Source organism: Hirsutella rhossiliensis (genome assembly GCF_020360975.1).
Source record: "Hirsutella rhossiliensis strain HR02 chromosome Unknown scaffold00009, whole genome shotgun sequence".
In the NCBI taxonomy this organism is placed as follows: Eukaryota; Fungi; Ascomycota; class Sordariomycetes; order Hypocreales; family Ophiocordycipitaceae; genus Hirsutella; species Hirsutella rhossiliensis.
This window is the reverse complement of record NW_025408675.1, coordinates 2,761,892-2,788,663: the sequence shown is the minus strand read 5'-3', so window position 1 is coordinate 2,788,663 and position 26,772 is coordinate 2,761,892. Positions and strand designations below refer to the sequence as shown.

General features: G+C 58.9%; 8 protein-coding genes across 8 annotated transcripts; 3 read left to right on the top strand and 5 right to left on the bottom strand.

Annotated features, from left to right (window-relative positions):
* Nucleotides 1–1,761: 1,761 nt before the first annotated feature.
* Nucleotides 1,762–2,844, bottom strand: HRG_08269 (dual specificity phosphatase, catalytic domain-containing protein; the record flags this gene model as incomplete). The annotated part of the gene is made up of 1 exon (XM_044866740.1): nt 1,762–2,844. One exon carries the CDS (start codon nt 2,842–2,844, stop codon nt 1,762–1,764), a length of 1,083 nt encoding a protein of 360 aa, XP_044718629.1.
* A 1,304-nt stretch (nt 2,845–4,148) lies between these two features.
* On the bottom strand, nt 4,149–6,597 carry HRG_08268 (uncharacterized protein; the record flags this gene model as incomplete). Its single annotated transcript, XM_044866739.1, has 2 exons — nt 4,149–6,269; nt 6,355–6,597. 2 exons carry the CDS (start codon nt 6,595–6,597, stop codon nt 4,149–4,151), a joined length of 2,364 nt encoding a protein of 787 aa, XP_044718628.1.
* A 583-nt stretch (nt 6,598–7,180) lies between these two features.
* On the top strand, nt 7,181–7,973 carry HRG_08267 (synaptobrevin domain-containing protein; the record flags this gene model as incomplete). The annotated part of the gene is made up of 2 exons (XM_044866738.1): nt 7,181–7,218; nt 7,301–7,973. The coding sequence occupies 2 exons, from the start codon at nt 7,181–7,183 to the stop codon at nt 7,971–7,973; spliced, it is 711 nt and encodes a 236-aa protein (XP_044718627.1).
* A 1,122-nt stretch (nt 7,974–9,095) lies between these two features.
* On the bottom strand, nt 9,096–11,486 carry HRG_08266 (mitotic checkpoint protein; the record flags this gene model as incomplete). Its single annotated transcript, XM_044866737.1, has 4 exons — nt 9,096–9,712; nt 9,767–10,598; nt 10,656–11,294; nt 11,355–11,486. The coding sequence occupies 4 exons, from the start codon at nt 11,484–11,486 to the stop codon at nt 9,096–9,098; spliced, it is 2,220 nt and encodes a 739-aa protein (XP_044718626.1).
* A 1,099-nt stretch (nt 11,487–12,585) lies between these two features.
* On the top strand, nt 12,586–14,076 carry HRG_08265 (mitochondrial matrix domain-containing protein; the record flags this gene model as incomplete). The annotated part of the gene is made up of 1 exon (XM_044866736.1): nt 12,586–14,076. One exon carries the CDS (start codon nt 12,586–12,588, stop codon nt 14,074–14,076), a length of 1,491 nt encoding a protein of 496 aa, XP_044718625.1.
* An 871-nt stretch (nt 14,077–14,947) lies between these two features.
* On the bottom strand, nt 14,948–17,994 carry HRG_08264 (fes/CIP4, and EFC/F-BAR-like domain-containing protein; the record flags this gene model as incomplete). Its single annotated transcript, XM_044866735.1, has 7 exons — nt 14,948–15,648; nt 15,707–16,328; nt 16,395–16,729; nt 16,790–17,499; nt 17,653–17,738; nt 17,812–17,904; nt 17,956–17,994. The coding sequence occupies 7 exons, from the start codon at nt 17,992–17,994 to the stop codon at nt 14,948–14,950; spliced, it is 2,586 nt and encodes an 861-aa protein (XP_044718624.1).
* Nucleotides 17,995–19,042: 1,048 nt separating this feature from the next.
* On the top strand, nt 19,043–20,357 carry HRG_08263 (kinase; the record flags this gene model as incomplete). Its single annotated transcript, XM_044866734.1, has 4 exons — nt 19,043–19,110; nt 19,189–19,270; nt 19,320–20,258; nt 20,316–20,357. The coding sequence occupies 4 exons, from the start codon at nt 19,043–19,045 to the stop codon at nt 20,355–20,357; spliced, it is 1,131 nt and encodes a 376-aa protein (XP_044718623.1).
* Nucleotides 20,358–20,960: 603 nt separating this feature from the next.
* On the bottom strand, nt 20,961–25,971 carry HRG_08262 (ring finger domain-containing protein; the record flags this gene model as incomplete). Its single annotated transcript, XM_044866733.1, has 7 exons — nt 20,961–21,982; nt 22,032–23,494; nt 23,548–23,981; nt 24,045–24,385; nt 24,443–25,556; nt 25,611–25,652; nt 25,705–25,971. The coding sequence occupies 7 exons, from the start codon at nt 25,969–25,971 to the stop codon at nt 20,961–20,963; spliced, it is 4,683 nt and encodes a 1,560-aa protein (XP_044718622.1).
* Between the last annotated feature and the right edge of the window lie 801 nt (nt 25,972–26,772).

Below are 26,772 nucleotides of genomic sequence, written 5' to 3'. Positions count from 1 at the left end.
GGTTAGGGCTTAGTCAGGGAGTAGACTAATCCTCTAGCGAACGCGAGAAAGGGTGTAGAGGAGATATGGCAAAGGATCGAGGAAGACAGCCGAGAGCAAGAAGCCTTGCATTCGGTAGCTGATAACGTGAGGCTCTCCTCTGGTACCTTAAACGTCAAGAAACGATGGGTTTCAGAACCTCAGCCAATTCCAAAGCCTTGCCCATTTGATCTGACCTTGAGAGACCATGGCGGCACAAAGAAGACACGGCAAAGCGTTCCAGTAACAAGAACTCCCGACATAGAAAGCACGAGAAACAGAATGGCCAGACCAACAATTGCAAGGCTGATGCCCAAGGCATGCCGCTTGTCCCCATGAAAGCCGGAGGTGATAGGACTCACTGAAAAAGTGGTGGAAAAGGGTGACCTTGAGACGGTAGGGGTCCCAAACGAAATGCTGGAAGCACAAGGCTCATCGATACTAGATGGTGTAAAGGCTATAGTAGACATCGACCCCGACTCTCGTGATTGGGCCCAGCTATGAGCAGCCGCAACGACCAATACTGCTATATATGTCATGATTGGGATGGTGCAAACGAGTTCGATGCCAGATAAGGTTATCTGCTATAGGCTTATACCAGCCAGTAGCAGTTGAACTGGTGCCACGCACCAAAGTATATGTCGACTCTAAGATAGCCTCGAGTTTGCTAAGAGCGGTGACACTTAAGCAACCTAATTTAATTAGCAACGTACTGAATATATTGGTAATAAAGAACCTACCTCATAAAAGCTGATTCCTAGGATGCAAATAGCTCTCTAGATGTCCCCTACTATTTCCTTAATAGAAGCTAAGAAATGCTCTAATTGGCTAAAGCTTATCAGGACAAAGGATGCTCTTCCGCAAGCCTGCTCTCAATGAGTGTGGCCCCGAGCACGATGGAGCTGATGAACTGCGCGAAGCGTTCAGGGGGGGGCATCCCTGACTGGAAGCTGTGGGAGCAGAGTGAGGCGACACAGGCGTTCCTGGAGTAGTTCAGGTTCGGCCTGTTCATGAAACTTGAAGGCTTGGCAGACGACGAGAGGAGGACCTTTGGCGGGAAAAAATCCGGGTTGTCGATTTTAAGCAAGTATTCGTAGCCTTGACGATGAATGGCATCCGTGTGAGACTCTATCGCCGATTTTGACTCCCTAGGATCTCCTTTCCACCTATGAATTTGCATCCCGAGCCCTTCGCGGCAGAGATCTGGTGTGAGCAGAATTACCTGTACGCACCTATGATTCTTCTGCCCATTGTCCTGTGCGAATAGCCACGGAGAGAGAAAGCAATAGACGCGGCTGTATGATTTTCCCATCCATTGTCCTGCGAAGAGAGACTGAGAGAAAGAGGGAAACAGACCGTACAGTTCTTTCTTCCAACCATTGTCCGCCATCTCATCCATCCCGTCAAAGGGGAAATGGCCGGCAACTCCAAAAATTCAGGGTATCTATCCCCAAGCAGCATTTCCCAACGCATGTGTCTCATTGCTCTCCAACACCTGGTGGAGGAAGCCTCGCGCGCTCAAGATGCCCGACCGACGCCGACTCCCCGTCCTCCCGAGCAACCAGTCATGCCGCCCACTTGTATTCCTGTTCGCCGTAAGCAAATCGAGTAACCTTGTCAGTAACATTTCTTTTGTCCAGTCCGACGAAGCTGTCCAAAAAGACCCACTGCCTAGGTACGCAACCATCTTCGTCTCCTCTGCGCAGTCTGTCTCTGCCGCCCGTACACGTAGACGGGGCTGTTTCATCCCCATCTCGATTCCACATCCCTAAAGGGCACAAAAGCGTCTCGGTCGACGAACCTGTCCAGGTCGTTGACGGGGTTTCCTTGCTCGCCAGTCGCCCCGCTTCGGCCGTCGCCCATCGGGTCCAGCATGTCGTCGACTCCACGCTTGGTCCTCGTGCCAAGGCCCATGCCCGAGGCTACAGATGGCGTCGAAGTCTCCCATTCCATGTCAATTTCTCCCGGGTGATTCCGCTGCTGCTGCTGCTGCTGTTGGGTTTCTGGCCCCCCTGACCCCCAGGCGACGACGCGGCGGGCCAGCAAGATATCCTCCCAGGCTAGCAGGGAGCGCTTGACATCCGCCTCGAAGCTGCAGCAGAAGCGCTGCATGTTTGTAAACTGAATGGTGGGGACGAGGCTCTTGCCAAACATGGCCATGATGTAGGCAGCCACGATGGCGGCGGAGCGCTCGTTGCCCGACTCGCACACCACCAGGACCTTGCCGTGACGGTTGGTGAGTAGGCCGTTGCTCCCGAGAGCCTGGGTGTTGTGGACAGCTAGCATGTGGTCGTTGATGAGACGGACAGCCTGGGGGTAGGCGCGGATCATGCCGTGTGTGCCGTCAATGTCGATGTACTGACCGACGATGCCCAGGGCAGACGCGGCCGTTTCGACACTGACGAGCTTGGCAGCCCCCATGCGAGCGTCACGGGCGGCGAGCACCATGGTGATGGCCTCACGCGCCAGGAAGTCGTGATCACGGACGACGCTCGTGGGGCCGAGGTAGAGAAAATCAAGGATGGGCTGAGCTTGTCGGCGCAGCGCGTAGTGCCAGGAGCCAACGCAGTCGCTAGCCGTTTGGATTTTGCCGCGGGTGATGATTTCAAGGTCGCGGCCCGAGAGCTGCGTCGGGTCGACGTGCTCGAACGACGGCACCAGCTCGGCGGCGGACTCGTGCCTATCGTCACGCAAAGTCTGCTGCTGCTGTTGGGGGATGGGGACGAGGATGTTGGGCGGGCTGGGCGCACGGTACTCGTAGGGAGCCATGCGGACGGCGCCCTGCGACACGGGTGTGGAGCGCTCCGGCTTGCTTCGCGATGACATTCTGGTGATGGTGGTGGTTGATCGAGACCGAGGGAGTGACTCGAGTGAGTGAGTTTAAAGCTGTGGGCGAGTTGCCACGTCCCGAGAGGAAGTGTGAGAGAGAGCGGAATGAGAATATCGAGGCTCGCCGAGCTGCTGTTCAACTCGCGGCGAAGGCGAGACGGTCAGAAGGAAATGGCATGTCGTCTTGAATGGTTTGGCGCGAGAGACCAACGCTTGATGAGACGAGACAAAGGGCCGCAGAGGTGGAGCGGATGGAAGATGGCGACGGCGGCTGGCGAGCAGCAACAGGAGCACAAAGAGCCGGTACGTCGGGAGCAATCGCCTTGTTCATCAGACGGCCTCTGCTGCTATCGAGAGAGGAAGGTGGTTCAAGAGGCCATCCAGAAAGGAACGGTACCTTTTGACCGCGCAACCGCTCGTACCTCCCTGGGGTGAGTCTTTACAGTGCCGACTGTACGGTAGTGCAGTATGTGTACTGTACTTGCGACCCCCGCCGCCAATCAACGCCGTCGACTTCGCACCCGTTTGGTAGTGGAGCAGTGGAGGAACACTCTCCCCAAGTCCCTGGCCCCACAGTGTGCACCTATCTAATTACCCTATCTTACAGAATGAACCTTCAGGCACGCCTAGCAAGCACTAGCAAAGCCTTGGGTGGCCATTTTTAAATATATAATGAATTCCAAAACTCGTATGGATTCGCAACAAGATCTAATGGCGTCCCAAGAGGCTATTCCAGCTATCAATTCCTGTAACGGGTCTCTTTTAGGGCGAATCAACCACCGTCAGCGCGAGCAGGCAGCTAGCAAAGACTCGAAAAGAACGCTTCTATCTAGTGCATTTTGTTGGCAAAATAATATACCTTTAACCTAGCTGCGTTTTGAATCCCGTCTTGTGATCCCTCCTCTAATGCCAAAGGGATGCGTGCTGCTCGTCTCCAAAAGGCCCGTCGAACAAATAACGATCCATCAATGACAAAGATCAACCTTTGTTCCAGCTGGTTCGTGTTTCCCCTTTATAGCAGCAGCCCCAGGTACTGTACAAGTATGCTTCATGCTTGTGATGCAAAAAGAGTAGCGTTCCGAGACGGGCACAGAGCCCGTTCATGCACAGTCAGTCGACGGCGACGATGGCGACAATGTCCCAAGCCCAACGCCATCCATCCAAAATGAAACGCCATGTCTTGCGCCCCATTTCCGAGCGACTTGCTTTTGTCCAGTCATCCAGCTCCTGGCATAGTGCCTCCCAGTTTCCCCAGCGTACATGTCCGCCTCCATCTAGCCGTCGCCAGCTCGACCCAACGTCTAGCCTCCAGCCACACTCCGCGGCCGCACTCGCACACCTTCTTCCTTCGGCGTCCCTTGCCAAGGGCGAGTGCCTTGGCTCTCCACCGGCTCCCACTCCTCTTCTGGTTCCTTGGCGTCCATCTCGTCCAGTCTCGAATCATATGGGATTGCAGCCATCCTCTTGCTGCGCCGTCTGCTCTCGAGCTCGCCCTTGGCAAAATTCATGCGCTCCAGAGCATCCACCAGCCGCTTTTCCACCAGGGACCGCACATGAAGCGCCATCGTCTGGCTCCGGAACACGCCCGCGTAGCGGAAAGAGAGCCACAGGTACTGGTTGATGGTGACATGCAGCGCTTCCAACTTGGCCAGGTACGCCAGTGGGCTGTTCTCGTACACTGCCCCCTGAAAGTCCTCGAGTTTCAGGTCCAGGTACTCGAGTGGTATTTCCTTGATGTTGAGTAGGTCTCCCGCCGAGTTCTCCGCCACAACCTGGGCCAGCGCTATGAGACAGCCCCTGCTCTCGGGTACACGAAGCGCCACGGGCAAGAAGCAGAACGTCAACCTGTCGTAAATGCTGAGTGGGAGGTGCTGCAGAACGTCTGCAATTTCGAGAATCGTCTTGGAAATGTCGAGTTGATATCGCGGTCCGACTCTCGCCATTGCCTTGATGCGAAGCAAGATATAGGAAAGGGGCGTGCCAGGCGGGAAAAAGGACGCGAACCGCTCTATTATCCCTGCGGCAGGGTAGATGGAGGCCTTTCTGATGTTTTCGACGCGCATATTGAAGGCCTGGTGGACGACTCGCAGGTCCGATGACTCCAACGTCGTCACCAGCCCCAGCTTTTCCGGCTCTGCCGCACCCCAGGCTGCCACCGTGTCACTAGCTGCCGTCCGGTACCGCCCAGCCCTGCCGCCGATTTGCTTGATCTCGGGAAAATAGAGCCTCCGACGCTGGCGGCCGTCAAACTTGACAATCGTCTCAAAGATGACGCGCCGAATCTCCAGGTTGAGGCCCATGCCGATGGCGTCGCTCGCGACGACGTAATCGTAGTCGTTGTTGGGATCGTTAAACAAGGCCGCCTGCTGAACGCGCACCTCGGGCGGCAGATTGCCATAGATGATGGCGCACCTCCGGCCCGTCCATTCCTCAATCTTCTTCTTGAGGGCGTGGATTGCCACCCGGCTAAAGGACACAACGGCGTCGCCCTTTTTCAGCTTGCTAAAGTCGTTGTCGATGGAGCTTTGCATGGTTTCGAGGGGGCTGAGGCGTTGGTAGTGATAGATGATGCACTTGTCGCCGATGCCAGCGCACAGCGCCTGGATCAGGGGAACGGTACGCTCCTCGCCGCAGAGATGCACCTCCTTTGCCTGCACGCCCAGGAAGGCAGTGGACCAGGCGTTTCCGCGCTCGTCGTCGGCAATCATCTGGATCTCGTCAATGACGGCGACGTCGTATCGCGTGTTGAGCGGAGTCATTTCCACCGTGCAGCTGGCAAAGTACGTGTCGGTGTCGTCGGGAATGCGCACCTCCTCTCCCGTGACGAGCGAGCAGGCGTGGCCCTTTGCACTGAGGCGCTGGTAGACCTCGGTGGCCAGCAGGCGAAGCGGGCCGGCGTAGACGCCGCTCTTTGCGTTTTCCAGGGCCTTGAGGGCATTGTACGTCTTGCCCGAGTTGGTGGGCCCGACATGGACGTGTATGGTTCGCTGCATGGCCCTCGTGGCCGGGAACCATTCGTGGGGGAATCGCATGTCGAGCAGCCGCTTCATCGTCTCCTGAATCTCAGGGGTGAAGCGAGTTGCGGCAATGTGCGTCGTGAAGGCGAAGTGGACCTGCTTCTTGAGGGCGCCAGGTTCGGCGTTGTAAAAAGCATCCCTAAGCCTGGAGTACAAGGGGTTGAGGTCGAACTTTGTGATGTTTTGCTCTGCCAGCCGAAACGACTTGTCCAACTCCTTGGTAAAGGATCTGGCATGCTTGCTAAGCTCATCTTGACCAACGCCCTCGTCCGACGACTGCAAAGACTTGAGGTGACTGAGGACAGACTGGAAGTGGGAGCGCACTGTGGACTGGAAGATGTCATGGAATTGCCTGCGCTGCCTGCTGAAGAGCTGCTCTTGCGCGGTTTTGGGTGCCTTTCTGACCTGCTGGAGCGTGTCAGTTCCAGTCCCATGAGTGTTTGTTTACTTTGACGAGGGCTGATGTCAAGACATATTGGTGACGGCTCACAGGGGCGGCTCGGGAGGCATCTTGCGAGGCAACTTGGGAGGCGGCTTGAGAGGCAGCGTCACTGCCCAGCCCGGGTTCTAATGCTGACCCGAACCGGGCCTTTATGCGGTGAAGAGCCCTCAAGGGGTCCCGGCCCTTTTTCTTGGACGGATTGCGAGAAAGCTGGGGAGTCGTGGACAGCGAGCGACGGCAGGTCTGCGGAGGCGCGACTCTCCAAGACACAGCTCGGGCCGGACGATTCATGGCCGCGGCCTTGTGCAGGATATGAGCATGCTTTTTTGCTCGCCAAAGGCCAAGGGAGGGAGTGAGGAATAAGTGCAAAGTCTAGACGGTTTGAAGTTTAGAGGGTAGAAAACCCGTCTTGTTGCCAGTTCCCGATTTGGGCCTTAGTGAGGTCTCTTATTCCGATGCTTTTTTATTCAGTTGATGAAGCTGGCGACGGGTGAAAAAACACGCTGTCACGTGATGACCCGTCCTACTGACATTGAGAGATGTACTCTGTACGGATACTTCTGTCTTGTACCATTCACGCACAGCCTGCGCGCCACACATCTCCAGAACGGCATGGTGACGTTTTGTGGCGTCAGGTACTTCCTTCTTCTCTTCCTCTTCCAAACAACTTCATCCAGCCAACCATTGTGACGGCATCGATACCCCCTGCGAAACCCAAAGCTCCCTCTTGCGCGCGCACTTCTCTCCGAGTCTCCCTTGAGCTTCCAAGCATCGCCTCTCCCTCGCCGTCTCGCCTGCTGTCCACCACCGAATCCAGCCCGCGAGAGCCCTTTTCCAAGTGACCGCCGACGACGAGTCACGCAAACTGCCCACAATGGCGTCGTCATCCACGCCGGCCACGCCCCTCCTATAGTAAGTTCGCCGTCTTCCAGCTTTCCTCGCCGTGGGCACCCTGCTGCTTCGCTCGAGCCGCTCGACTCACCGCATGTCCCAGCTCCTGCATCGCGCACAAGACGACGATACTCTCAGAATGCACCACGTCGGCCTCGTCGCAAGCCTCATCGCTCGCCTCGCTCATCCTGCCCAAGATCGAGCATGCCTCGCCGCAAAAGTTGACGTACACACACGGCCAGCACCAGATCCACTACGTCGCCGAGTCCCCCTCGGAGCACCCGGGCCACCCAGCCGCCGGCGGCCTCACCTTCCTCGTCATCGCCGACGCCTCGCTCGGCCGCCGCGTACCGTTTGGCTACCTCGTCGAGATCCGCCGGCGTTTCTTCGAGCACTTCCCCGAGAGCGGCGACTTTGCCGACATGCCCAACTACGGCGCCGGGTCCTTCAACGCCGAGCTCAAGAGCCTCATGGTCGAGTACGGGTCCACGACGGGCGGCCGCGACGACGCCATTGGCAACGCCAAGCGCGAGATTGATGACGTCCGCGGAATCATGACGCGCAACATTGAGAGCCTGCTCGAGCGCGGCGAGCGCGTCGACCTGCTCGTCGACAAGACGGACCGCCTGGGCGGCAGCGCCCGCGAGTTCCGCGTCCGGAGCCGCGGCCTCAAGCGCCAGATGTGGTGGAAGAACGTCAAGCTCATGGCCCTGCTCGCCCTCGTCATCATTCTCATTGTCGTGGTCATTGTCCTTGCCGCCAAGGGTGGATCTTGATGGTTCAGTGCGTGGCGTTGGAAAAGAAAGGACAAACAGGGGGCCGCGAGCGGGCGGCTGGCCGTCCAGAGTGCACACACTCGAACAATACCGCTTCTTCTTTTTAGTACAATTGGCTATTCACAGGAGAAGGAAATGATGGACGGGCTATACAAGAGACTGCGATTACAGCTAATTCGGTTTTTGGGCATGGTGTGACGGCAGGCGTTGAATTGTCTTCTATTTCCGTCTGACTCTCCTCTTGGTCTCTTGCTCGTCCGGTGCGTGCTGTGCCGCATGCAATGATTGGTGAATCGCGGCACTCTCATGGCCAATTAGCCAACGCGCTCCAGCCCGTCCATTGTCCCGCAACAAGGCCTCGGCAAAGCCCCCCCGAGCCATGACGAAATGCACAGCTCAATCACAGCCCTCCCTCACCCTCAGGTCGTCACCCTGCGCCCTCTCCTCACAGCCTGGACCCGCCGGCCGTCCTCCACTGATAGACGTAACCCCTCGCCACAGGACTCGTCGTCGTCGTCGCCGCCTCTGCGCGCATCACCGCACCCGGCGGCGACGGCGGCACCAGCTGCAGCCTCTCGGTGAAGAAGACGGGATGTGTAGTCGACGCACTGTACGGCGGCGGTGGGCTCCTGTTGTCCGGGACGGTGGACGGTGCTTGCCGGGCAAGGGGGGCCGCTGTTGCGCCGGTGGGGGGTCCCATTTCCGTCTCTTCCTTTTTTTTTTTAACTCAAGTTGACGGGACCAGGAGGCCGGTTCGAGTGAGACAAAAGGGAGCCTTAGGAGGAGGCCAAGGCGGCATGTGTGAAGTTGTAAATGGTATGGTGAGCTCACGTCATATGCGGGTTGCAGAGTCTCTCAGCCCATGACTAATAAACCCATCACTCACATGCCGAGCGACTACATTTCAACGCGCTTCATCCCTTGTTAAAGCCTCCTGTTCTTCCCCGTCGCTTATGGTGGGAGAACATCGCTCGTCAAGATGCAAAAGTCCCCGTCTATATCTTGTCCATACACACACGTAGCTCGTCGCCAAAAAGAAGAGGTATCCTTGAAACAACGAACAGCTCATGACAGACTCACTGCCCCGGGATATCGCCCAGAAAACCAATCGCCCAGACGCCCTCACCCCCTCGACGCCCTTGAGTGCTCCTCGTAAAACTCGAGCGTCAGCGCCGCCAGGAACCCCGGGATGCAGCCCTTCTCGCGCACCCAGAAGCCAATCTGGTCGCCGATGCGCTGCGCAAACGCGCTCTTGGGCCCGCCGCCCACCTTCATCGTGCCCCTTTCCCCGTCAAACACAATCGAGTTTTCGTGTTCGTCCGTCTGCGAGGGGGAAAAGGTGCTCTCCACGCGCATCTTGCCGTTGGGGATAAACGTCACTGTCCACCCCAGCGTCGAGAAGATGGCCTCCTTGAACTCCTGCGACTTGGACCCCCACACCTCCTTGAGCCGCCGCGCAGACTTTTGCGCAGACGCCGTCTCCGCCTTGGCCGCCGCAATCTCCCGTTCCATAGCGCCCAGCACCGACGTCGGAATCACCGGCACCGACGCGTCCGCGTGCTTGGACCGCAGCGTCGCCAGCAGGTCCTTGTTCTCCCGCTGCAGCGCCTCGAGCGTGCTGCGCTTGATGGCCTCGTAGTCTGACGTCGGGTTCGACCGCAGCGACAGCACCCGCGTTTGGTTCTGCTGCTTGGCCGCCGACAGCTGCTCCCGGCTCGCCGACAGGTCCTTTTCCAGCACTGCCACCCTTGTCTGCCAGCCCGCCAGCTCCTCTTGCATCTTTCGATTCTTACGCGTCAGCTGTCCGAGCTGCTCCTGGTAGCCGCCGCCGCCGTCGCCTTCGTCGTCTGCGGAATGTGGGCGCTTCGTCCCGGCCACCGGTGGGACTTGTGCGCCTGCGGACGGCTCCGCGGCCGATAATTCGGCGTGGAGGCTCTGCACCTCGGCCTTGTAACCATCAATGAGCATCTCGAGCTCCTGGATCCTGGTGGCTCGTGTCTCGTCGTAGTCGTTCGGCTGCATCGTGTGGTCCTCCTCATCGACTGCTTTGAGCTGTGCACGCAGATACTCGACCTCCTTGAGGGCCAGGGCGCGCTGACGGTCCAGCCGCGCCCGCGCCTTGTCTGTCGATGCGGCGCCGGCAGAGGCCTTGGCACCCTCGAGCTGTTTCTGGAGCTGTGACTTGTCGCCCTTCAAGGTCTGGATCGCGCTTTCCTGCGCAGACATGTCTGCTTGCAGAGCGCCGAGTTGCTCCACGTACGAGGCCGTCGTCAGCCGCTCCTGGACCAGCGCCCGGGCCATGGCCTCGGGAGAGTCAAACTCGTCGCTTCCTGTCTCCGACGCGTGGCTGAGGTATGAGGTCCAGGCCAGGCGCTCGTCCTGCAATCGTTGCCGCTGCAGACGCGCCTCGGCGAGCTCTGCCTCGAGGGCCTCGGCCGCCTCCAACCGTCGCTGGAGCGACCTCTTTTCCTCCTCGACGACCTGGACGGCCTTGTTGATGGCTCTGAGCTGTTTGAGTTCTGATAGTTGATCGCGATTGGTAGCCTCGAGGGCGCGAATGTGCTGAACCTGTTCGGACAGCTCGCGCCTGATTATGTCCATGGTTTCGGCGTCGCCGCTTTGGGCCTTGAGACGAAGCACATCAGCCTCCAACTGGGCCATTTGGTTATCCCTTTCAGCGACCTGGGCCAGGGTCTGCTGGAGCGCCTTGTCCGCCTCTTGACTCTCCTGTCCCAGTTCGTGGATTGAGTTTTGGCAGGCGGCGAGCTGCATCTGCATGTCCTTCATCTTCTTTTCCGCCATGCGGGCAGCTTCGTCCTTGGCGGCGGACAAGTCGTCGAGCTGCTCCTGCAAGAGGGTCGCCTCGTCGCGGGCTTCGCGGGCCCTGTGCTCGAGCGCTCTCTGATCCGTCTCGGCGGTCTCTTTCAGCGCGTCCATTTCCTTCTTGACGGACTCGATGAGGTCCGCCGCCTTGGCCCTTTCAGCCTCGGCAGCCTGTCTCTGCTGTGCCTCGTCTTGCTCGCGGCGCCGGGCCTGCTCCAGCTTGTTGCTCTGCTGGGAGAGGGCGATTTCCTTTTCCTGCTCGGCCGTCTGCATGCGGTACTGCAGGGTGCCAATCTCGGCCTTGAGCGTCTCAATCTCCTTTCTGTACTTTTCGTACTCGTCAGCGTCGAGGGGCGCCATGTTCTCCTTTGAGCTCTCGCGCGAGCCCGGGCGCAGGGAGTCTGCGACGTAGCTCTGGCGCGACGAGGGCCGCGTGTCGGCGGCATCTGCGCCGGTGATGAGGTTGTACGTCGGCTGCGTGGCGCGAAAGGATGAGATCTGCGTCAGAGCCTGCTGGTTAGGACGGTGCGCGGTGCGGACAAGTGTTTGTTAACTTACTCGAGACTCGCGCAGACTGCTCTGGGGTCGCGGCAGGGCCGAGGAGCTGGCGCGCATTCTAGAGGAGATGGAGCTGCTTCGGCCCCGGGGAGGCGCGTTGCGATCCCCCTCGTGCGGCGTGCTGCTCCGCATGCTGAGGGGAGGATTGGGCTTGGCGACGCGTCTCGAGAGATGCTCTGGTTTGCCTTGGTTGAGGCTCGCGATAACGAGTGGGTAGGACAGTCACGTGATGCCGTCCTCCCGCATACCAGACGACGACGAGGCATTGGGCCAATTGAAAAGTAACAGCTACAAAAGAAATGGTTTATATGCAAACGTCATATTTTCTTTTCAGTTGTCTGTTTTGCACGCTATAGGGTAGAATATGCCGATATTCACATGACGATGGATTGGCCTCGGCCCGTGACAGCTCACTTGCTCGGCCGCAGCGCCTCGAGATGATTGCAAGCTGCCCCAGGCGGCCATGGTTGACCCCAAAGCTTTGCAGGCCCGTTAATTGATCAAATCTCATTTATTATTCCGAACCGCTAGACGTTCAATATGTCGAGTCGAAACGGCTGAAAGCCCCGTAAAATAGCGCGACCGTATGTATGACCCCACTCGCAGCATCCCTCTCGAGCTGTCCCAAAGCTCCTCATCCATCAACCCCCCCCCCCCGACATTGACTATCCTTGCACCCCCGCGGAGGAGCGACAAGACATAACCTGTATCCCCGAAGCGAGCGACACCGACTAAGCAGCTCCGAAGCGTCTACCCCCATACCCTGCGGTGCAAACAGCTCATCGCTCTCCTCCCGCCGCCGCCGCCGCCGCCGTCCCGGACCCCCCACACGTCGCTGCATGGAAGCCTCGCCGCTCATATAGCCGGCCCTCGACGCGTCCTGCGAGCCTCAGACAGACGCCCTCTCCCATAAAGCCTCCAGACTCTCCCGCGCTGTGCTCCCGGGAAAATCCGGCCTCGAAGACGCGATACCTCCCGAGATATAGCTCCCAGGCGCAATGGCCGTCCTCGAGCTCCGCCTCACGGTAGGGCTCTTGAAACACTGTATCTCTTGGAGAGACGTGTCCCGGCTGACCGCGTCGTGTGGTGGCAATTGCAGGCGGCAGCTCCCGCGATAGCCTCGGCCGTGGCGCCTCGGGCCGCCCGACTCGGCCCCCCGCGTCTCCGATGCCTCCGCACAGCCCTCGACCGTCCCCGGCGGCCAAGGCTGTTAATAACTCCCTGGCATGGGATGAGATGTCAGTCCACGTCGTCGCGCGATTCCCGCGACAAGTCTGATGGCTCGTCTCCTCCCTCGGACGCGGCATCTTCCTCCTCGCCGTCTCCCCCTTCAACCACTTCCAGCGACTCCGGCGCCACGGGCAGCGACAACAAAAACGCCAACCCCTTTGGCCACGACTGGGAGGACTCGGTCGACTTTGCAATCAAGTCGTTCGAGGACCTCCCCCACCGCCTCTTCGGCATCAACCAACACATGATCATCAACTACGAGCTCAAGGAGGCCCTGCGCATCATGCTGCGCCAGTTCAACGCGCCCATCGTCTACTGCTTCGCCTACGGCTCCGGCGTCTTCCCCCAGGACAGCGGCAGCCGTAGCATCACAGAGGCCGATTTCCGCGCCGTCCACCCGCGCCCGCCCGACGCCCTCGTCCGCTCCCAGCGCGGCTCCCCCAAGATGATCGACTTCATCTTCGGCGTCAGCCACACCCAGCACTGGCACTCGATCAACATGAAGCAGCACCGCGCCCACTACTCGGCCGTTGCCTCGCTCGGCTCCGGCTTCGTCTCGCGCGTCCAGCGCTGGGGTGCCGGCGTCTACTTCAACCCCTACGTCGAAATGGACGGCATGCTCATCAAGTACGGCGTCACCAGCATCGATAACCTCGTCAACGACCTGTCCACCTGGGACAACCTCTACCTCGCCGGCCGCCTGCACAAGCCCGTCAAGATCTTGCGCGACCACCCCCAGGTCCGCCTCGCCAACCAGCACAACCTCATCGCCGCCCTCCGCACCGCCCTCCTCCTGCTGCCCCCGCGCTTCTCCGAGACGGACCTCTACAGCACCATTGCCGGCCTCAGCTATCTCGGCGACCCGCGCATGGCACTCCCCACCGAGGACAAGTCTAAGATCAACAACATTGTCAGCCACAACGTCGTCCACTTCCGCCGCCTCTACGCGCCCCTCGTCAAGACGCTGCCCAACGTCGCCTACGCCCACCCCGTCCGCCTCGACGACGACGACTGGATCCTCGATCCCGCCGCCGACAGCGCCCTCGCCCAGGACATGGACCCCCGCAAGCGCGGCAACATGGTCCGCCGCCTGCCCAAGCACTTTCGCTCGCGCCTCTACTTTCAGTACCAGAAGAAGCTCGCCATGCCCAACGACGACTTTCGCCGCATGATAGACGAGGCAGACTCCGAGGACTGCGACGCCGCCGGTCCCGGCGACAGGGCCATCATCCGCCGTCGTCAGGGCGGCCAGTTCGAGCGCCGCATCGCCGCCGACGACCCCCAGCAGCTCAAGCGCATCGTCCGCCAGGTCATCAAGCAGACGGTCAACTGGCCCAGCACCGCCCAGAGCGCAAAGGGCCTGCTCATGGGCGGCTGGCGGCGCAGCATGCGCTACCTCGGCGATAAGTTTGCAAAGTGGCGCAAGGGTCGCAGCAGACAGGCGGCCAAGGGCAAAGCCGGGCACGACAGCAGCAGCAACAAGTCGGACTAACGGCCATGGCGTCATGTACCATTACTTTTTGTATCCTCTTTATGTGTCCGATCCGGGCTGAGCTCATTCTTATACAAGTAGCGTTGGGAGGGTTGAGGCAAGAGACGACTTGCCATGGGCCAAGGTCTCCTCCACGTCAGGGGGGGGAGACTCGAGCGCGCAGGCATACAGCGTCGCACCATGTTCTATCCGAAGAAGTAAAAAGACGAATCAAAAAAAGTACAAAAGGGTTACTCACAACCACGGTCAAAGCCCGGTTGTGCAGCACTGTACGTAATGTCGCGAGTCTATCCATGCACGCCTCGACAACTCGCATCACCTCCACCATCGGTGCGGCAATGGGGATCAAGAGGAAGGCAGCCGCGTGAAAGGCGCCCACTGCTGCTTTGGTATAGGGCTAGAATCATGTAGTCATACAAAAAGGATTACCGACAATGCTTTCCCTTCCGTCCTGCTCCCCTTTTTTGCCTCTCCGCCAAGAGTGTTTGTTCCGTTGCCACCTCATCGGCCACACGCGGCTGCTGCTGCTGCCCCCCGTCCACGCCTCGGTATACCATCAAAATGCTGGACGAAGAGGGAAAAAAAAGGTGAAAAATCTTGCGTCGTGTCAAGATGATCAAACAATAGTCTTTGAAACTCAAAAACCTCGATGCGCACGTGGCTGGAGATGGGACGAGAATTGACAAATTCCTCCTCGCTAGGTATGGGCAAGAAGCAGGCAAGACAAGAGGCGAATTCGATACATAGAAAAAAGAAGATTGCGATGCCAGAGTTCATCCTCTGCATAACGCGACGAGAGTGAATAACGTGGGGGAGCGTGCCCAAGTCGTGCTGCCGAAGAGGCCGCGCATCTTCTCGAGCGTGCGCCGACCTACTTGCCCTCGTATTTGCCGCTCACGAGCTTTCTTTGCAGCGGCACGCTGACCCAGTTCTGGCCCCCGGCAGCAGGCTGGCTCTGGTCGGCAAACGGATCGTCCTCGGCAGCCTCTGCCGCCTTGTCCGTCTCCTCCAGCCTCGAGATGGAGATGCCGCTGCCCACAGCGTCGTGGCCCGTAGCCGCATATTCCCAACGGGCCTCAATGAGGCCGGCGGTTGGGGTCACGCCGTCCGCCCCGACGATGCGGCACACAATCTTTTGCATGTCACCCGTCAGGGTGATGTCGCCGAGGCGCCAGTAGACCAGGTGCTTGTCCTTGAGATGTGTTCCGCTCGGCTTCGTCTGTGCGCCACTGGCCTTGCCCTCGTACCTGGCCACGAGCACGACATCGTGCAGCGTCGTCGGGGCTGTAAACTGGGCTGACGGGTTGAGCTGATACTGCAGCAGGAGGCCCAGCTTGTCGCCCTGCGGCTTCCACGCCGGCTTCAAGAGCAGCGGCGCGTGCTGGCCGTGAACGGGGGGCTCGGCCTCCTCGGCGAAGACGCGATAGGAGAATGCCGTCGCCGTCTTGGCCAGGTGAGAGGCGTCAAGCGTGAACTGATCAGGTTGGTCTGGCGAAGAGTTCTGAACAAATATGCGGTTGGGCCCAATGCGTTCCAGGTTTGGGAAGTTGTTGATCCGGATGATCTCATGTGCTTGTCATAAACGTCAGCGACCAGACGCCGACATGGTCAGAGGAGTCAAAAAACTTACGCTTGCTCTCCGAGTCCGATGGATTATTGGCGAAAGCGATCTCACCCGTTATCGACGCGCTCTTGACCACTCCGTCCTCAAAAACGGCCGAGATGGTTTCGACGATGGAGCTATTCAGCCCGGGGCCCGTCATGTCAGGATGCTTGGCGTGGGTCAAGCTACCAAGCGAGTTACCGGACCGGACCGACTGCGTATCCGACGTGCCCGCGATGCTCGCCTCGGATGCGAGCGCAGTAACTGGCGTTTGCCGGGGAAAGGATGACGAGGACGCGGGAGGGGAGCCTGCTATCGACGGCATGGCGCCGTCGGACTGGCCCTCGCGTATGCTCGACGAAGGGGCGGGTACGTAGACGGTGTTGCGCACGTCGCGACGCCCTCTGATGGTGCTGGAGCGGCGAGTCGCAGGACCAAGCTTGAGCGTGTTGACCACGCTCGACAACGCGGCCTGCTTCGCTTGAGGATCTTCCTCCTCGACGGGCGTGGTCTGTATATTGAGCTTGAAGAGTTGATCCGCGTCCTCGCCCGCAGCCTCACGCTGAGCCTCGGAAATCGGATCGTTCATGGGTGCCCGTATCGTGAAGCCTTCCGCATCCTTGCTCTCCGGCGAAGAGCCTTCGGCCTGCTGTGCAGGCGGCGGGCCAGGCGGAGGAGCAACGTCCGATATGTCGGCGGCGTGGGTCCCGTTCACCCCTCCAGCGGTAGCGGCCGACGAGGAGGGGGGATCCACCGGCCCGGCATGGCTGTCAGCCACCCCGTTGGTTCCCTCGTGCGAAGGTTTGTGCTCGTCGGCAGCCGCTTCGTCTTGGCTTGGCTGGTCAGGCGTCTCGGCGAGCGCGGACAGCCGGCCCGAGTCTTGATGGAAGTTGCTCGTCGAGGGCCTGGGAGATATGCCGCGTCCATGGCTGCTGCCCAAGCGCCCAAAGGTCGTGCCCGTCTTCTGAACCGCCAACGGGCCGAATCCAAGGTGAACGCTCTGCCGCCGTCGGCCTCCAAGCATTGTTCCCAGGCGCCGAAGCTTGGATCCTACGAAGGTGTCAACAGAAGGGAAACTAGGCAACGGGCTCTTTCGGGGAGCGGCTTTACCTGGCTTGGCCTCGGTCGGGAGGGGGTTGTGATCGCTGACATCGTCATCGGCCGGGGCTTGAGAGCTTGCGGTCGGAGCAGGGCCTGACAAGGTTGAGTTGTTTGTGGTGCCGGGGAGAAGCGATGGCGGTGCCCCGGCCGAGCTGACAGGTCTAGGGCCGGCGGCGGGCGAGCGCCTAGTCGAGGACCTTGTGAGAGCCGCGGGTCTGCCAGCCGTTGTTCTCTGAGCAAAGTCGCGAATTTCCTTTTCGGTGCTTATCTCGAGCATGGCAGCGAGGGCCTCGACGGCGTTGTCCTGGGCTCGCTGGGCCTGGTTGGCCTCGTTGGTCTGGTACTGAGTCAGGAGGTCGCGCAGCTGATTGACGCGCGATTCGTCCAAGGCCTGCAGCGTCTCGAAGACAAAGGGGGCCTGGGACTCCCATTGCTGGGTGGCCGACTCGAGCCTCGAGGTGGCGGCGTCGACCTTTTGGGCGCTGACCTTGTTGCCCTTTCTGTTGAGCTTGTCGGCCTTGTCCTGCGCATCCTCGAGGTCCTTGGCCATGGCGCCGAGGTTGCTCGAGATGTTGTACATGCTCTGGATGTCACGCCGCTGCTGATATGCGCGCAGGGGATGCTCGACATCTTGCTCGATGCGCTCGGCGAAGACGTGGTGGGAGTGGGCAATGCGTTCGACGGACTCGATGATTCGGGCCCAGGGGGCTTGGAAGACTCTGCGATTGAGGGAAGGCCATGATCAGCGGTGTGGAGACCCAGGATGGTGGGTGGCCGGGATGTTTCTCTTTTCGGGAGGGAGAGAGAGAGCTCGAAGCAGGCTGTGAGGATGAGGTGAGGGGAGAAGGGGGGGTTGCAGGGGCGAGGCGCACCCCAAGTCTGAGTGCGAATTGGGAGCACGGTATTGGGTAAGTTTGCGCAGGCCGAGGGCGTATTGTTCCTCGACGCGACGGCGCTCCTGAAGGATTGCAGAGGCGGAAAAGTCAGCGATGATTGGGCGGCATGGCGCGTCGAGTCGCGAGCCCTCGTACCTGGAGCCAGTCGGCAATCTCGAGGTTGATCTTGTTGATGCGCTTGACGCGCTCGTTGAGCGTCTGCGTGGCCTGGCCGGGCTGCAGATGGGCCTGGCCGAGGTCAGCGCCGTCGGGCAGGGCAGGGCTCTGTCGTGGGCTCACCAGCATGCCGGGATACTCGGTCCTGGCCAGGTCGTCCATGGCGATGGCACAAGAGATGATGCAGAATAAGGGATGCTGTATGGACTAGCCAAGTGAGGCGCGCATGGTGGTGGCAGCGGGCGTAAGGTAAGGATGAGGCGGCGGACGTCAGCAGCGGATCATGCCGCTGACACGGGGAGAGAGAAGGGAAAGTTGGGACGGAAGAAGGGGAAAGAGAAAAAACGAGCGGCTTGAGATGACGGTTGGCAGCAGGCCGCGGTGGTGGTGTGGTGGTGGTGGTGGTGGTGATGATGACGACGGGTGCTGCTGAGAGTTGATTGGAGTGGAGGAGGAAGATTATTAGTGGGTGCCCGCCGCGAGTTTCAGCGACCTGTAGCCGGTAGCCAGTGGGCACTACAGGCCCCGTTAGGGCGTTTGACGGGTGCCGCAAGCAGCGCGAGCGCGTGGGAATACGGGGAGATTGGACGCTGCAGGAGCCTTACCGTGCCGCCGCCGGGTCATGCACTATACGGGCTGCTAGAGAAGGCTCCTTTGCAGCCGCGGTACGGGGGACCGACGAGGCATCGTCCATATTTGCACTGTCTGAGCACGGGAACGATTATGCGCTCCTGATCTGCGACCTGTCAATTCACACGGTCATGGATGCTACCGCGGCTGGTGCCCCGCTCCGCATTTGGTCTTTTTTTTTTTTACCCTGCTACCTGCTCTCCAATTGTCAAGTGTTTTTCCTTCTGCTTGTTTGTTTTTGCCCTCGGCATGAGTCGCATGACCAGCAAGCACTGTGCCGCACTGTCAGTCTCCAAACAAACAAGCATCTCCAGAAGCTCCTGCTGCCTAAGGCATCAGTGCCTGCCGGTCTTCGGAAAGTATCCGGTACACTAGGTTTTAGCATGTCAAGCTGGGCGCTGCAGGTACTGCGTACTTTGGCAGGGCCTCCGAGCTCGGGGTAATTCATCAATTCCATTGGCAATTCCTCCGCGCCAATGCAAGTTACTCCGTACCCACTTGTTCATGCTGCATCATGACGACCTCTTGGTAGTCAGGGATCCTCTTCCTCAAATCTATCGTCTCCCTCCCATCCTCTGCAATGTCCTCCTCGGGCAACTGGAAATCGTCCCTGTCGGCCCTCGACCGGTACGATGCCGTTCGGAAGATGTGAGGCGGCCCAGTCGTCTTGTCCTTTGCCCGTCGCCGCCCTCGTCTGACTGTTCGACTTGCCATCCGCCTTCACAGACAATCATCCCTGGGTCCCGCCAGGACTGCGAGTGACGCCATCGCCATTGAGCAAGAGGCTTACGGCATCTCCTCGACACGCGTACGTCGCGGCATTGGCTGGGACTGGCGCCGTGCTCTGACCTCTGTAGGACGAGTACGACGCGGCTTGCGCCTCCGCAGCTCATCAACCTCCTCCTTCTCGTCCAGACATTGCCGTCTCCCCTCACGATGCCGTCCGCATTGGGCCTTATGACGGCTGCATCTTTGTCGCCGAGGGCGTCACATCTGAGGTCTACCGCGCTGGCGACTTTGCCCTCAAGGTCATCACCACCGCCCACCGCTCCATGGAACCTCACAACCCCCAGCGCGAGGCCAAGATCCTGAACATGCTCCGCCCGCCCTGCATCCCGCTGCTCGACGTCTTCCGTGACCAGGAACAGCAGCTCGTCCTCCGCTTCCCCTTTATGCCCCTCGCCCTCGCCCAGCTTCTCGCCGCCGGGCCCCTGTCCAAGCAGCAGCTGCGTGTTATATTCACCGACACGCTGCGCGCCCTCGAGCACATCCATGCCCGCGGCATCATCCACAGGGACATTAAACCCTCGGCCGTTCTCCTCAGTTCGCCCTCTGGCCCGGCCTTCTTGTCCGATTTCGGTACCGCATGGCACCCGGAGCTCTCGGCACACAGCGAGCCCGCCGCCGACAAGATCCTCGACATTGGCACCGGGCCCTACCGTGCCCCTGAGGTCCTCTTTGGCAACAAGGCCTACGGGCCTCCCGTCGACATGTGGGGCTTCGGCGTCATGCTCGCCGAGGCCATCTGCTCCCCGCCCGTGCCGCCCTTTGAGTCGCGGCCGGTCGACGAGGACGGGAACCAGCTCGGCCTGATCCTCAGCATTTTCAAGACGCTCGGCACGCCGACGCCCGAGACCTGGCCAGAGGCCCGTCACTTCAAGGTCTCGCCCTTTGAGCTGTGGACCGTCTTTCCTCCCCGGTCGTGGCCCGAGATACTCCCTCAAGCGGACCCTCTATTCCGAGACCTCGTTTCTGCCCTGGTGCGCTACGATGGCCAGCGAGCATCTGCCACGACTGTATGCGCCGTCTTATCAGTTGATCACCACTAATACGTCTCGCTAATGTCATTACAGGCTCTCGGGTTTCCCTGCCTCGCTGCAGAGGGCAACGAATGATGTCACGAAGGACTCCCACCAGATCCTGCACGCACGGCATTCCCCTCCGCTCATTCGCTCTCACCTTTGGACGCGGAATCCGTTCACTTTGAACACACTCACCGGCTTCGAATTTATTGGCATCTGAATATACCATTGGCTCTTGTAGACTTGACGAGCATTGCTTCGGCAAATGCGATTATCCGGCTGCCTCACCACTCTTTGTCTGCCTAACACGTCAGACTAGCCTGCGTGGTCAGGTGGTTCGGGGGTCATGGATGTCTACCAGACCAACCAGCTGTCGGCGTAAACCTGCGACGTGCAAACGGCAGCTATGCCATTTAAATGCGGGATCTGGAGTGTCAAATAGCCCCTGATTCAAGACCGCTGTCGTCATGTAATGAGAAGCGCTACGATCCCGCCATCGTGTCCAGCCACATAGACAAAGGGGAGAATTTAAAACCAATCCTTACTCAATCATTCATCTTAAAATCAAGTTGTGCTTTTTACCCCTTTCCCTCACTACCCACGACGCCTCGTGACTCGTAATGCCCAGCACTGTCCCACCGGACCATGCCCAACACTCTCTTCAGAAGCACATAGCCTCCATCCCCCCCCTCACCCCTAAACCTGCCTCCGCTTGGCCGTGTCGGCCCCCAGGTAGTCGATGGGGTTCCTGCACAGCGGGCACGTATTCTGGTTGCTGCTCTGGAACCACTTGTACAGGCACGACCGGTGGAAGAGGTTTTTACACGTCGCGCACCGCTTGTCGGGCATGCGCCGGTCGGCCGAGATGATGCTGTAGCAGATGGCGCACTCGCTCTGGCCCTTGAGCGCGCCCGCCACGTTGCGCCGAAAGACCTGCAGCCCGTCGATAATGCTGCCGTTGGAAAAGGCAATGACCCCTTGCGTCGTCATGATCCAGCTTTGCCACTTGCGCTCCGTCACGGCCACGCGGTGCAGGCTCGCCACCGCCACCGCCCCGATGGGGTAGTCGGCCGGCATCTTGATGACAATGGCCGCCTGCGACTCGTCTACCTCGTAGCCCGCCGTCACCTCGCGCGCCGCCTTGGACACCTTGACCAGCAGCTCCTTGTCGTCGCCGCCCGTCTCTTGAGAGTCCGCCCACGCCTGGACCTTGTCGAGCGTGTCGGCCACAATGAGCGGCGAAAAGTACTTGGTCGTCCACGACTCGACCGCGATTCGCGTCTGCTTGGAGCGGCAGTCAATGTACCATGCCTTGAAGAGGCCCGGTATGTACTTGAGCGCCAGATAGAACAGGTGTGCGAGCAGCCAGTGCATGCTCTTCTCACCCGGTTCCGAGTCGGCCAGCCCGATGTCGTATTCGCAGATTTGCTCCCCCCCAATGTTCTCCTTGTCGAGGTTCAACGGGTGGGCTGCCGAGTGGCCGAGGACGTCAAAGAGAAAGTCCAGCAACGGGCGCACAAACTCGCCCGTCTTGAGGTGCTCGGCAAAGTCATTCCTGACTTTGAAGGACGGCGTCGAAAACGCGTCAAAGAGAAGCTTCCAGGAGAGGAGATAGCAGCGGACCGACGATGGGAAGAGCAAGAGAGCCTCGTCCGAGTATTTCTCCAGCGTCGGGGGATCGAGCAGCAACGAAAGAAGCTCATCGGGAAGGCGAGCATCTGCGGCAGGTTAATAGCTGATCAAGGGACGCAGAATCCAGTAACTTGCCTGTCTTGTCCAGCAAAACATTGATCGACTGCTCTTCCTGCTGTGCGGGTATCTTTCTGTGGAGCATATTGAATGCCGCAGTTTGAATGTCTCGTGATGCTGAAGCAACCAGTGGGAAGACATCTGTCGGCTCAGGGAGACGCGCCACGGGAATCTTTTCCGTCTCGCGGCACAACATCGCATCCACAATCTCCATTGGCTGGGAACCTTCCTCGCGCGGTAACCTCATCAGTTCCAACAAGCCTCTGCATTTCATGGTAGCAACATCTCTCAAGGCATCTTGCAAGTCGTCATTCGTATCCGGCATTCGCTCGAGAACTCTAAACAGCTTGAGCGACGAGTGTATAAAGGGCAACGCTTCCCAGAGAACGTGCTGCCCCGCGCGTTCCCACAGCGCGACACAAAATTGCAAAGTCTTTTCCCAGTAAGACCCGTAGACATCCATCATGCAAGGCAGCAGCTGGCCAAGCGCGCGGCACATATCGGCGCAAATGTCAGGGTCCAAGTCGGCAAGGTCTTCTGTCCAAGAGGTGATTTGCTTCACCGCAAAGACGACTCGATTATTCGCAACGGGAAGTTGACCAGGTTCGTAGACTTGGGCGCACAGCGTGAGAAGCACCAGCGTCATCCTCGACTTGTCTTTCTCTGGCGAGGTGCCGGCGACATCGCTGACGAGTCGGTTGCAGAAGTTGCTAGCTGCCTTTGACGGTTTTAGGGTCTCCCCAAAGCCGGCCATCAACCCCGCCGCCAGCAAAGCCGTCTCCGGCGTGGCTTTGAGGACGTCTGGCTTGAAGAAGGTTTCTTCCAGGCTGGGCGGAGTTCCATGGGCCTCTGTGAGTGTCTGGATGAGCTCAGTCAACACCTTGGCACTGTAAACACCGCGAGGTGTAAGCTCCATGGCCTCCTTCATGGTCAAGTCGACAAGGTCGCGAACAACACTCGACACGCCTTGTTCAGGGGTTTTGTCCCACTGAGTGGCGGCGGCAAGAATTTTACTGAGGAGGTTCCTGGACGAAGTGACGAGCTCTTCTGCTTGAGCCATTGTGTAATTATCGTCCAATGTCATCCAGAGCCCGTCACTATCCAGCGAGGTAACTTGATCAGAGGCGAGCTGCAAGGATAGGCATTGAAGGTACAGGAGCTCGACGTGGAACTGGCGGGGAAGATCAACATCTACAGGCGCAGAAGAAAGGAGTTCATAGGTGTAGAGCGCCATTCTTGCGGGTATGGAGCGTCCTTGTCGGTCCCTTTGCGTGGAAGTCTGGGTTTTCCGGGGGAGCGAACGGACACGAGGAAGCGTCACAGCGCCTCCAATGGCGCTCGTGATGGCTAGTGCAGGGTTGACAGGCTGCTCCAGGAGGGTTGAAAGCTCCGTCATCCACACGTTGGTGTTTGGACATACGTCTTCCCAACGCACAGTCGTGTCGACAGCTCTTTTGGCCTGCGATGCGAGAGTGCTGATCCTGAACAAAATAAATTAGCTCGGCACGAGGCCGTTGATGCCGAAGGAACATACTCAAGAGACTGAGGACCGGCTCGCTCCAAGTTTGACTGAATAATCTCCACCACTGGCAGTGTGCCGTCTCCGTGGCCATCCAGTAGCGAACGCACTCGTGCTGCTTTAGGGGAGACGGAGTTGTCACCAATTTCCGACAAGCTCAGTAGCTGGGCCACGATATCGGTGTGGATTGCTTCTTGCTGGTAAAAGAGCTCGGGCTGTCTTTGGACGACAATTTCCAGCAGATCCAGGACACTCTCCGTGTATCGCGTTTCCTTTCCCAGCAGTGTCACCATGTCGCCCGTAAGATGGCGGCTGGTGTCGGAATCAAGAGCTTGGTTGACAATGGCGGCTTCCAGAAAGGCCCTCGCATTTCCCTCCGTTTCGTTTCCATGTGGTTCAATTGCCTCCATGGTTTGAGAACGCACCAGCTCCTGGAGCCTTGGGGCTTTCTTGGCAAGCGGAGCGGCGTTTTTCTGCGAGACGAGCTGAGCGAGTGCCACATTTCGAGACACCTTTGACGATAGGTCTATGGACGCTTGTGTCCACAGCGACCAAATGCTCTCGTAGTCGCCTTGGCGATCTGGAATGGTCCCGAGAATGTTTAGAGAAGAAAAGAGGTGACGAGACGAGGAGGAGCCGACAACTTTGTCCATGTCTTTCGCAGCCAAGAGGAGAAACCGGGTGAGGTTATCTCCGGTCTCTGCCGTGAACAGGTGGGGTGATGTACTCAGTGCATATTCTAGAGCTTGAGCGGCGCCATATGGCTTCAAATTTCGACTTTCAAGAAGCGCTAGGCAATCCATAACGATTTGTGTCGAAGGAGCCCTGGCATTGTCGAAGTCGTCGTTCAGACCTTGCAACTTGCTGTGCAGCGATCCAACAAGCCCAAACCATCTTCTGCCTTGCTCACCAACTTTGGCTTGAGATGCTTGAAACTCCTTGGACACCTCGGGGAGGGATGAGGATATGTCCTTGCAAAGCATGGTCCCAAGACGGGCCCATTCACCGGCGACGGCTGAGGCGAGGCGGGAAGTCTTCACCAAGCCAATATGAATTTCGACGAGAATAGTCATTGCATTTGGGCCAAGCGGAATAGACGTTGGATTTTTGGAAACGGAGAACAAAAATTGCTCGACAAGGGGGAAGAGTTGTTGTTTCGCCAGAGCCAGCTGATCGTCGTCGGGGAGAGCGTTGAGGCATCGGGTGGCTGCATCGACGTAGCATTTCCACGAGGACGAGGTGTTTGTTCGGGGCTCGTCGCGACTTGTGATGCCAGACTTCAAAGAAGAAAGGAGACCTGACGCTTCCTCGAGGGTCAAGCTTTCGTTAGGAAGGCAGGCGAGGAGCCTGCCCAGGCACTCCCAGAACTTAGCGGGGCTTCCTTGTGAACCCTTTGCGATAAAGGCCTGCAGCCTCGAAAATGGAGACTTCTTTTCACCAGAGCTTATAGCCCATACGCTTGGATCTTGTTGAGTCAACTTGGTCAGGGCTCGTACGTACTCCAGTGCAGATCCTGACTGGTTGGTCTTGAGGCCGCCGGTGATAAATGCTTGCTTCGCCATGGCCGATTCAGCATATGGAAGGTGGCGCTCGATGGACATGAACAGCAGCTGACACGCGGCCTTTCTGACTTGGGGGTCTTTGAACGTGATGCTTTTCCAGACGACGTCCTCGGCGAAGAAGGCATCAAGCTTTGGGCGTGACTTTTCAACGACGCCATTTTCCAGCTGGAGTAGGCTGAGAACCAGGGACAAGCTGGCGGCAATGACTCTGAAGTACTTGGCATCGGCGTCCTCGGCCGTGGTCGTCCGCTCATCACTCAAGGTATCCCGAGACTCTTGAGCGGCCTCGATGGCGTAGTCGAGGATCGGGGACTGGCATTTGATCCAGAAGGCGGAAACCTTGTCGGGGGTGTCTAAGAAGGAAGACAGGCTGTCTTCAGCGGACCTGGCAACGACTCGATCGCGGTCATAGAGACCTGAGAGCCATGCGCCGACAATGGTGGGAATGTGCCGCTCCATACGCTTGCGGGCCGACTTCAGCAGCTGGAGCTGCACGGAGTGGGAGAGTTCGCGAACGCGGCGGGAATTGTCGATGGAGATGCGCGGATACAGCTGAGCCTGCGATTTGTGAGCAACAGGCCCCTCTGACAGTCGGGAGCGAACGGCTTACCCATATTTCAAGAAGAGCTTCGTCGACGCCGGCTCCCTGGTCAAAGGGATGAGCCTGGACATGGTGCAGCAGGTCCTCGAGGGCCTTTGCCTTTGTGGTGCTGTCCTTTTTCAGGACGTTTTTGAGCGACACGACGAGGTTAGGATCCGAGACGGCGGCGAAAGATGGGGGCTCGGTCAGATATGACAGGGAGGTTCCCGAGGACCCGATGCCGAAGCCGGTGCCGAAGCCTCGAGACGCGGCTTTGCCCTGTTGGACGCGCTTCATGATGCTGAGTCGGCAACGTGGCGCGAGCTGGAGGAGCTGCTGAGACTCGGGGAGAGAAAGCTTCGCGGATGATGTCACGGGCCGCCATTTGAAGTACTTGAGCTTTTCGGGGACGGCAGGCACGGAATTTGGGAATACAGTCACGCCGAGGCAGAAAAGCGGGTCCAGGGACGGCGAGCCCAACTCGGCACTCGGGCCAACTCTGCAGAGAACTCTTCACAATCACGCTCTTCGTGGTCCTCGGCCTCTCCGTTGCGCTGGTTGCACACCTGTCATGGATTAGAATACGCCAGCACCAACCGTTAGTCACTTCCTCAACACTTGACGTCAGAGTCGATGAAGAGACCTGGCTCAGCAAGGCGCAACGTCACCGATCCTAGTCGACGGGAGGGTCCGACCATCCAAGACAACTGGAAGATGGATCGGCAGGCTGTCTAGCCTTGCAGCACGCGGCTCGGCCTGCATCGTTGACGGGGAATTCAATGGCCCAAGACTCGGTTGCAATTTGCCGTGTAACAGGAGGTATCGGTATTTTCATGCCTCGGTAGCGCATTGGCAACTTGCAAAAGTGTTGCTGCCACCGCAAACTGGCCGAGCAAGCTAGACCACGAATACTGTGAAACCCAACTCGTGTCTCGACCCCAACCAATGTCTTGACTTCAGCGTTTTATCTGCTGCTCAAAGTCTGGAGGCGCCAATAACCTGATGAAGACACGCAACGGCGCTGCAGCTCCATGCAGATGACTGGGGCATCGATCGTCACAAGCTGCAGCCACATCCAAATGCCGATTGCAATCGCTC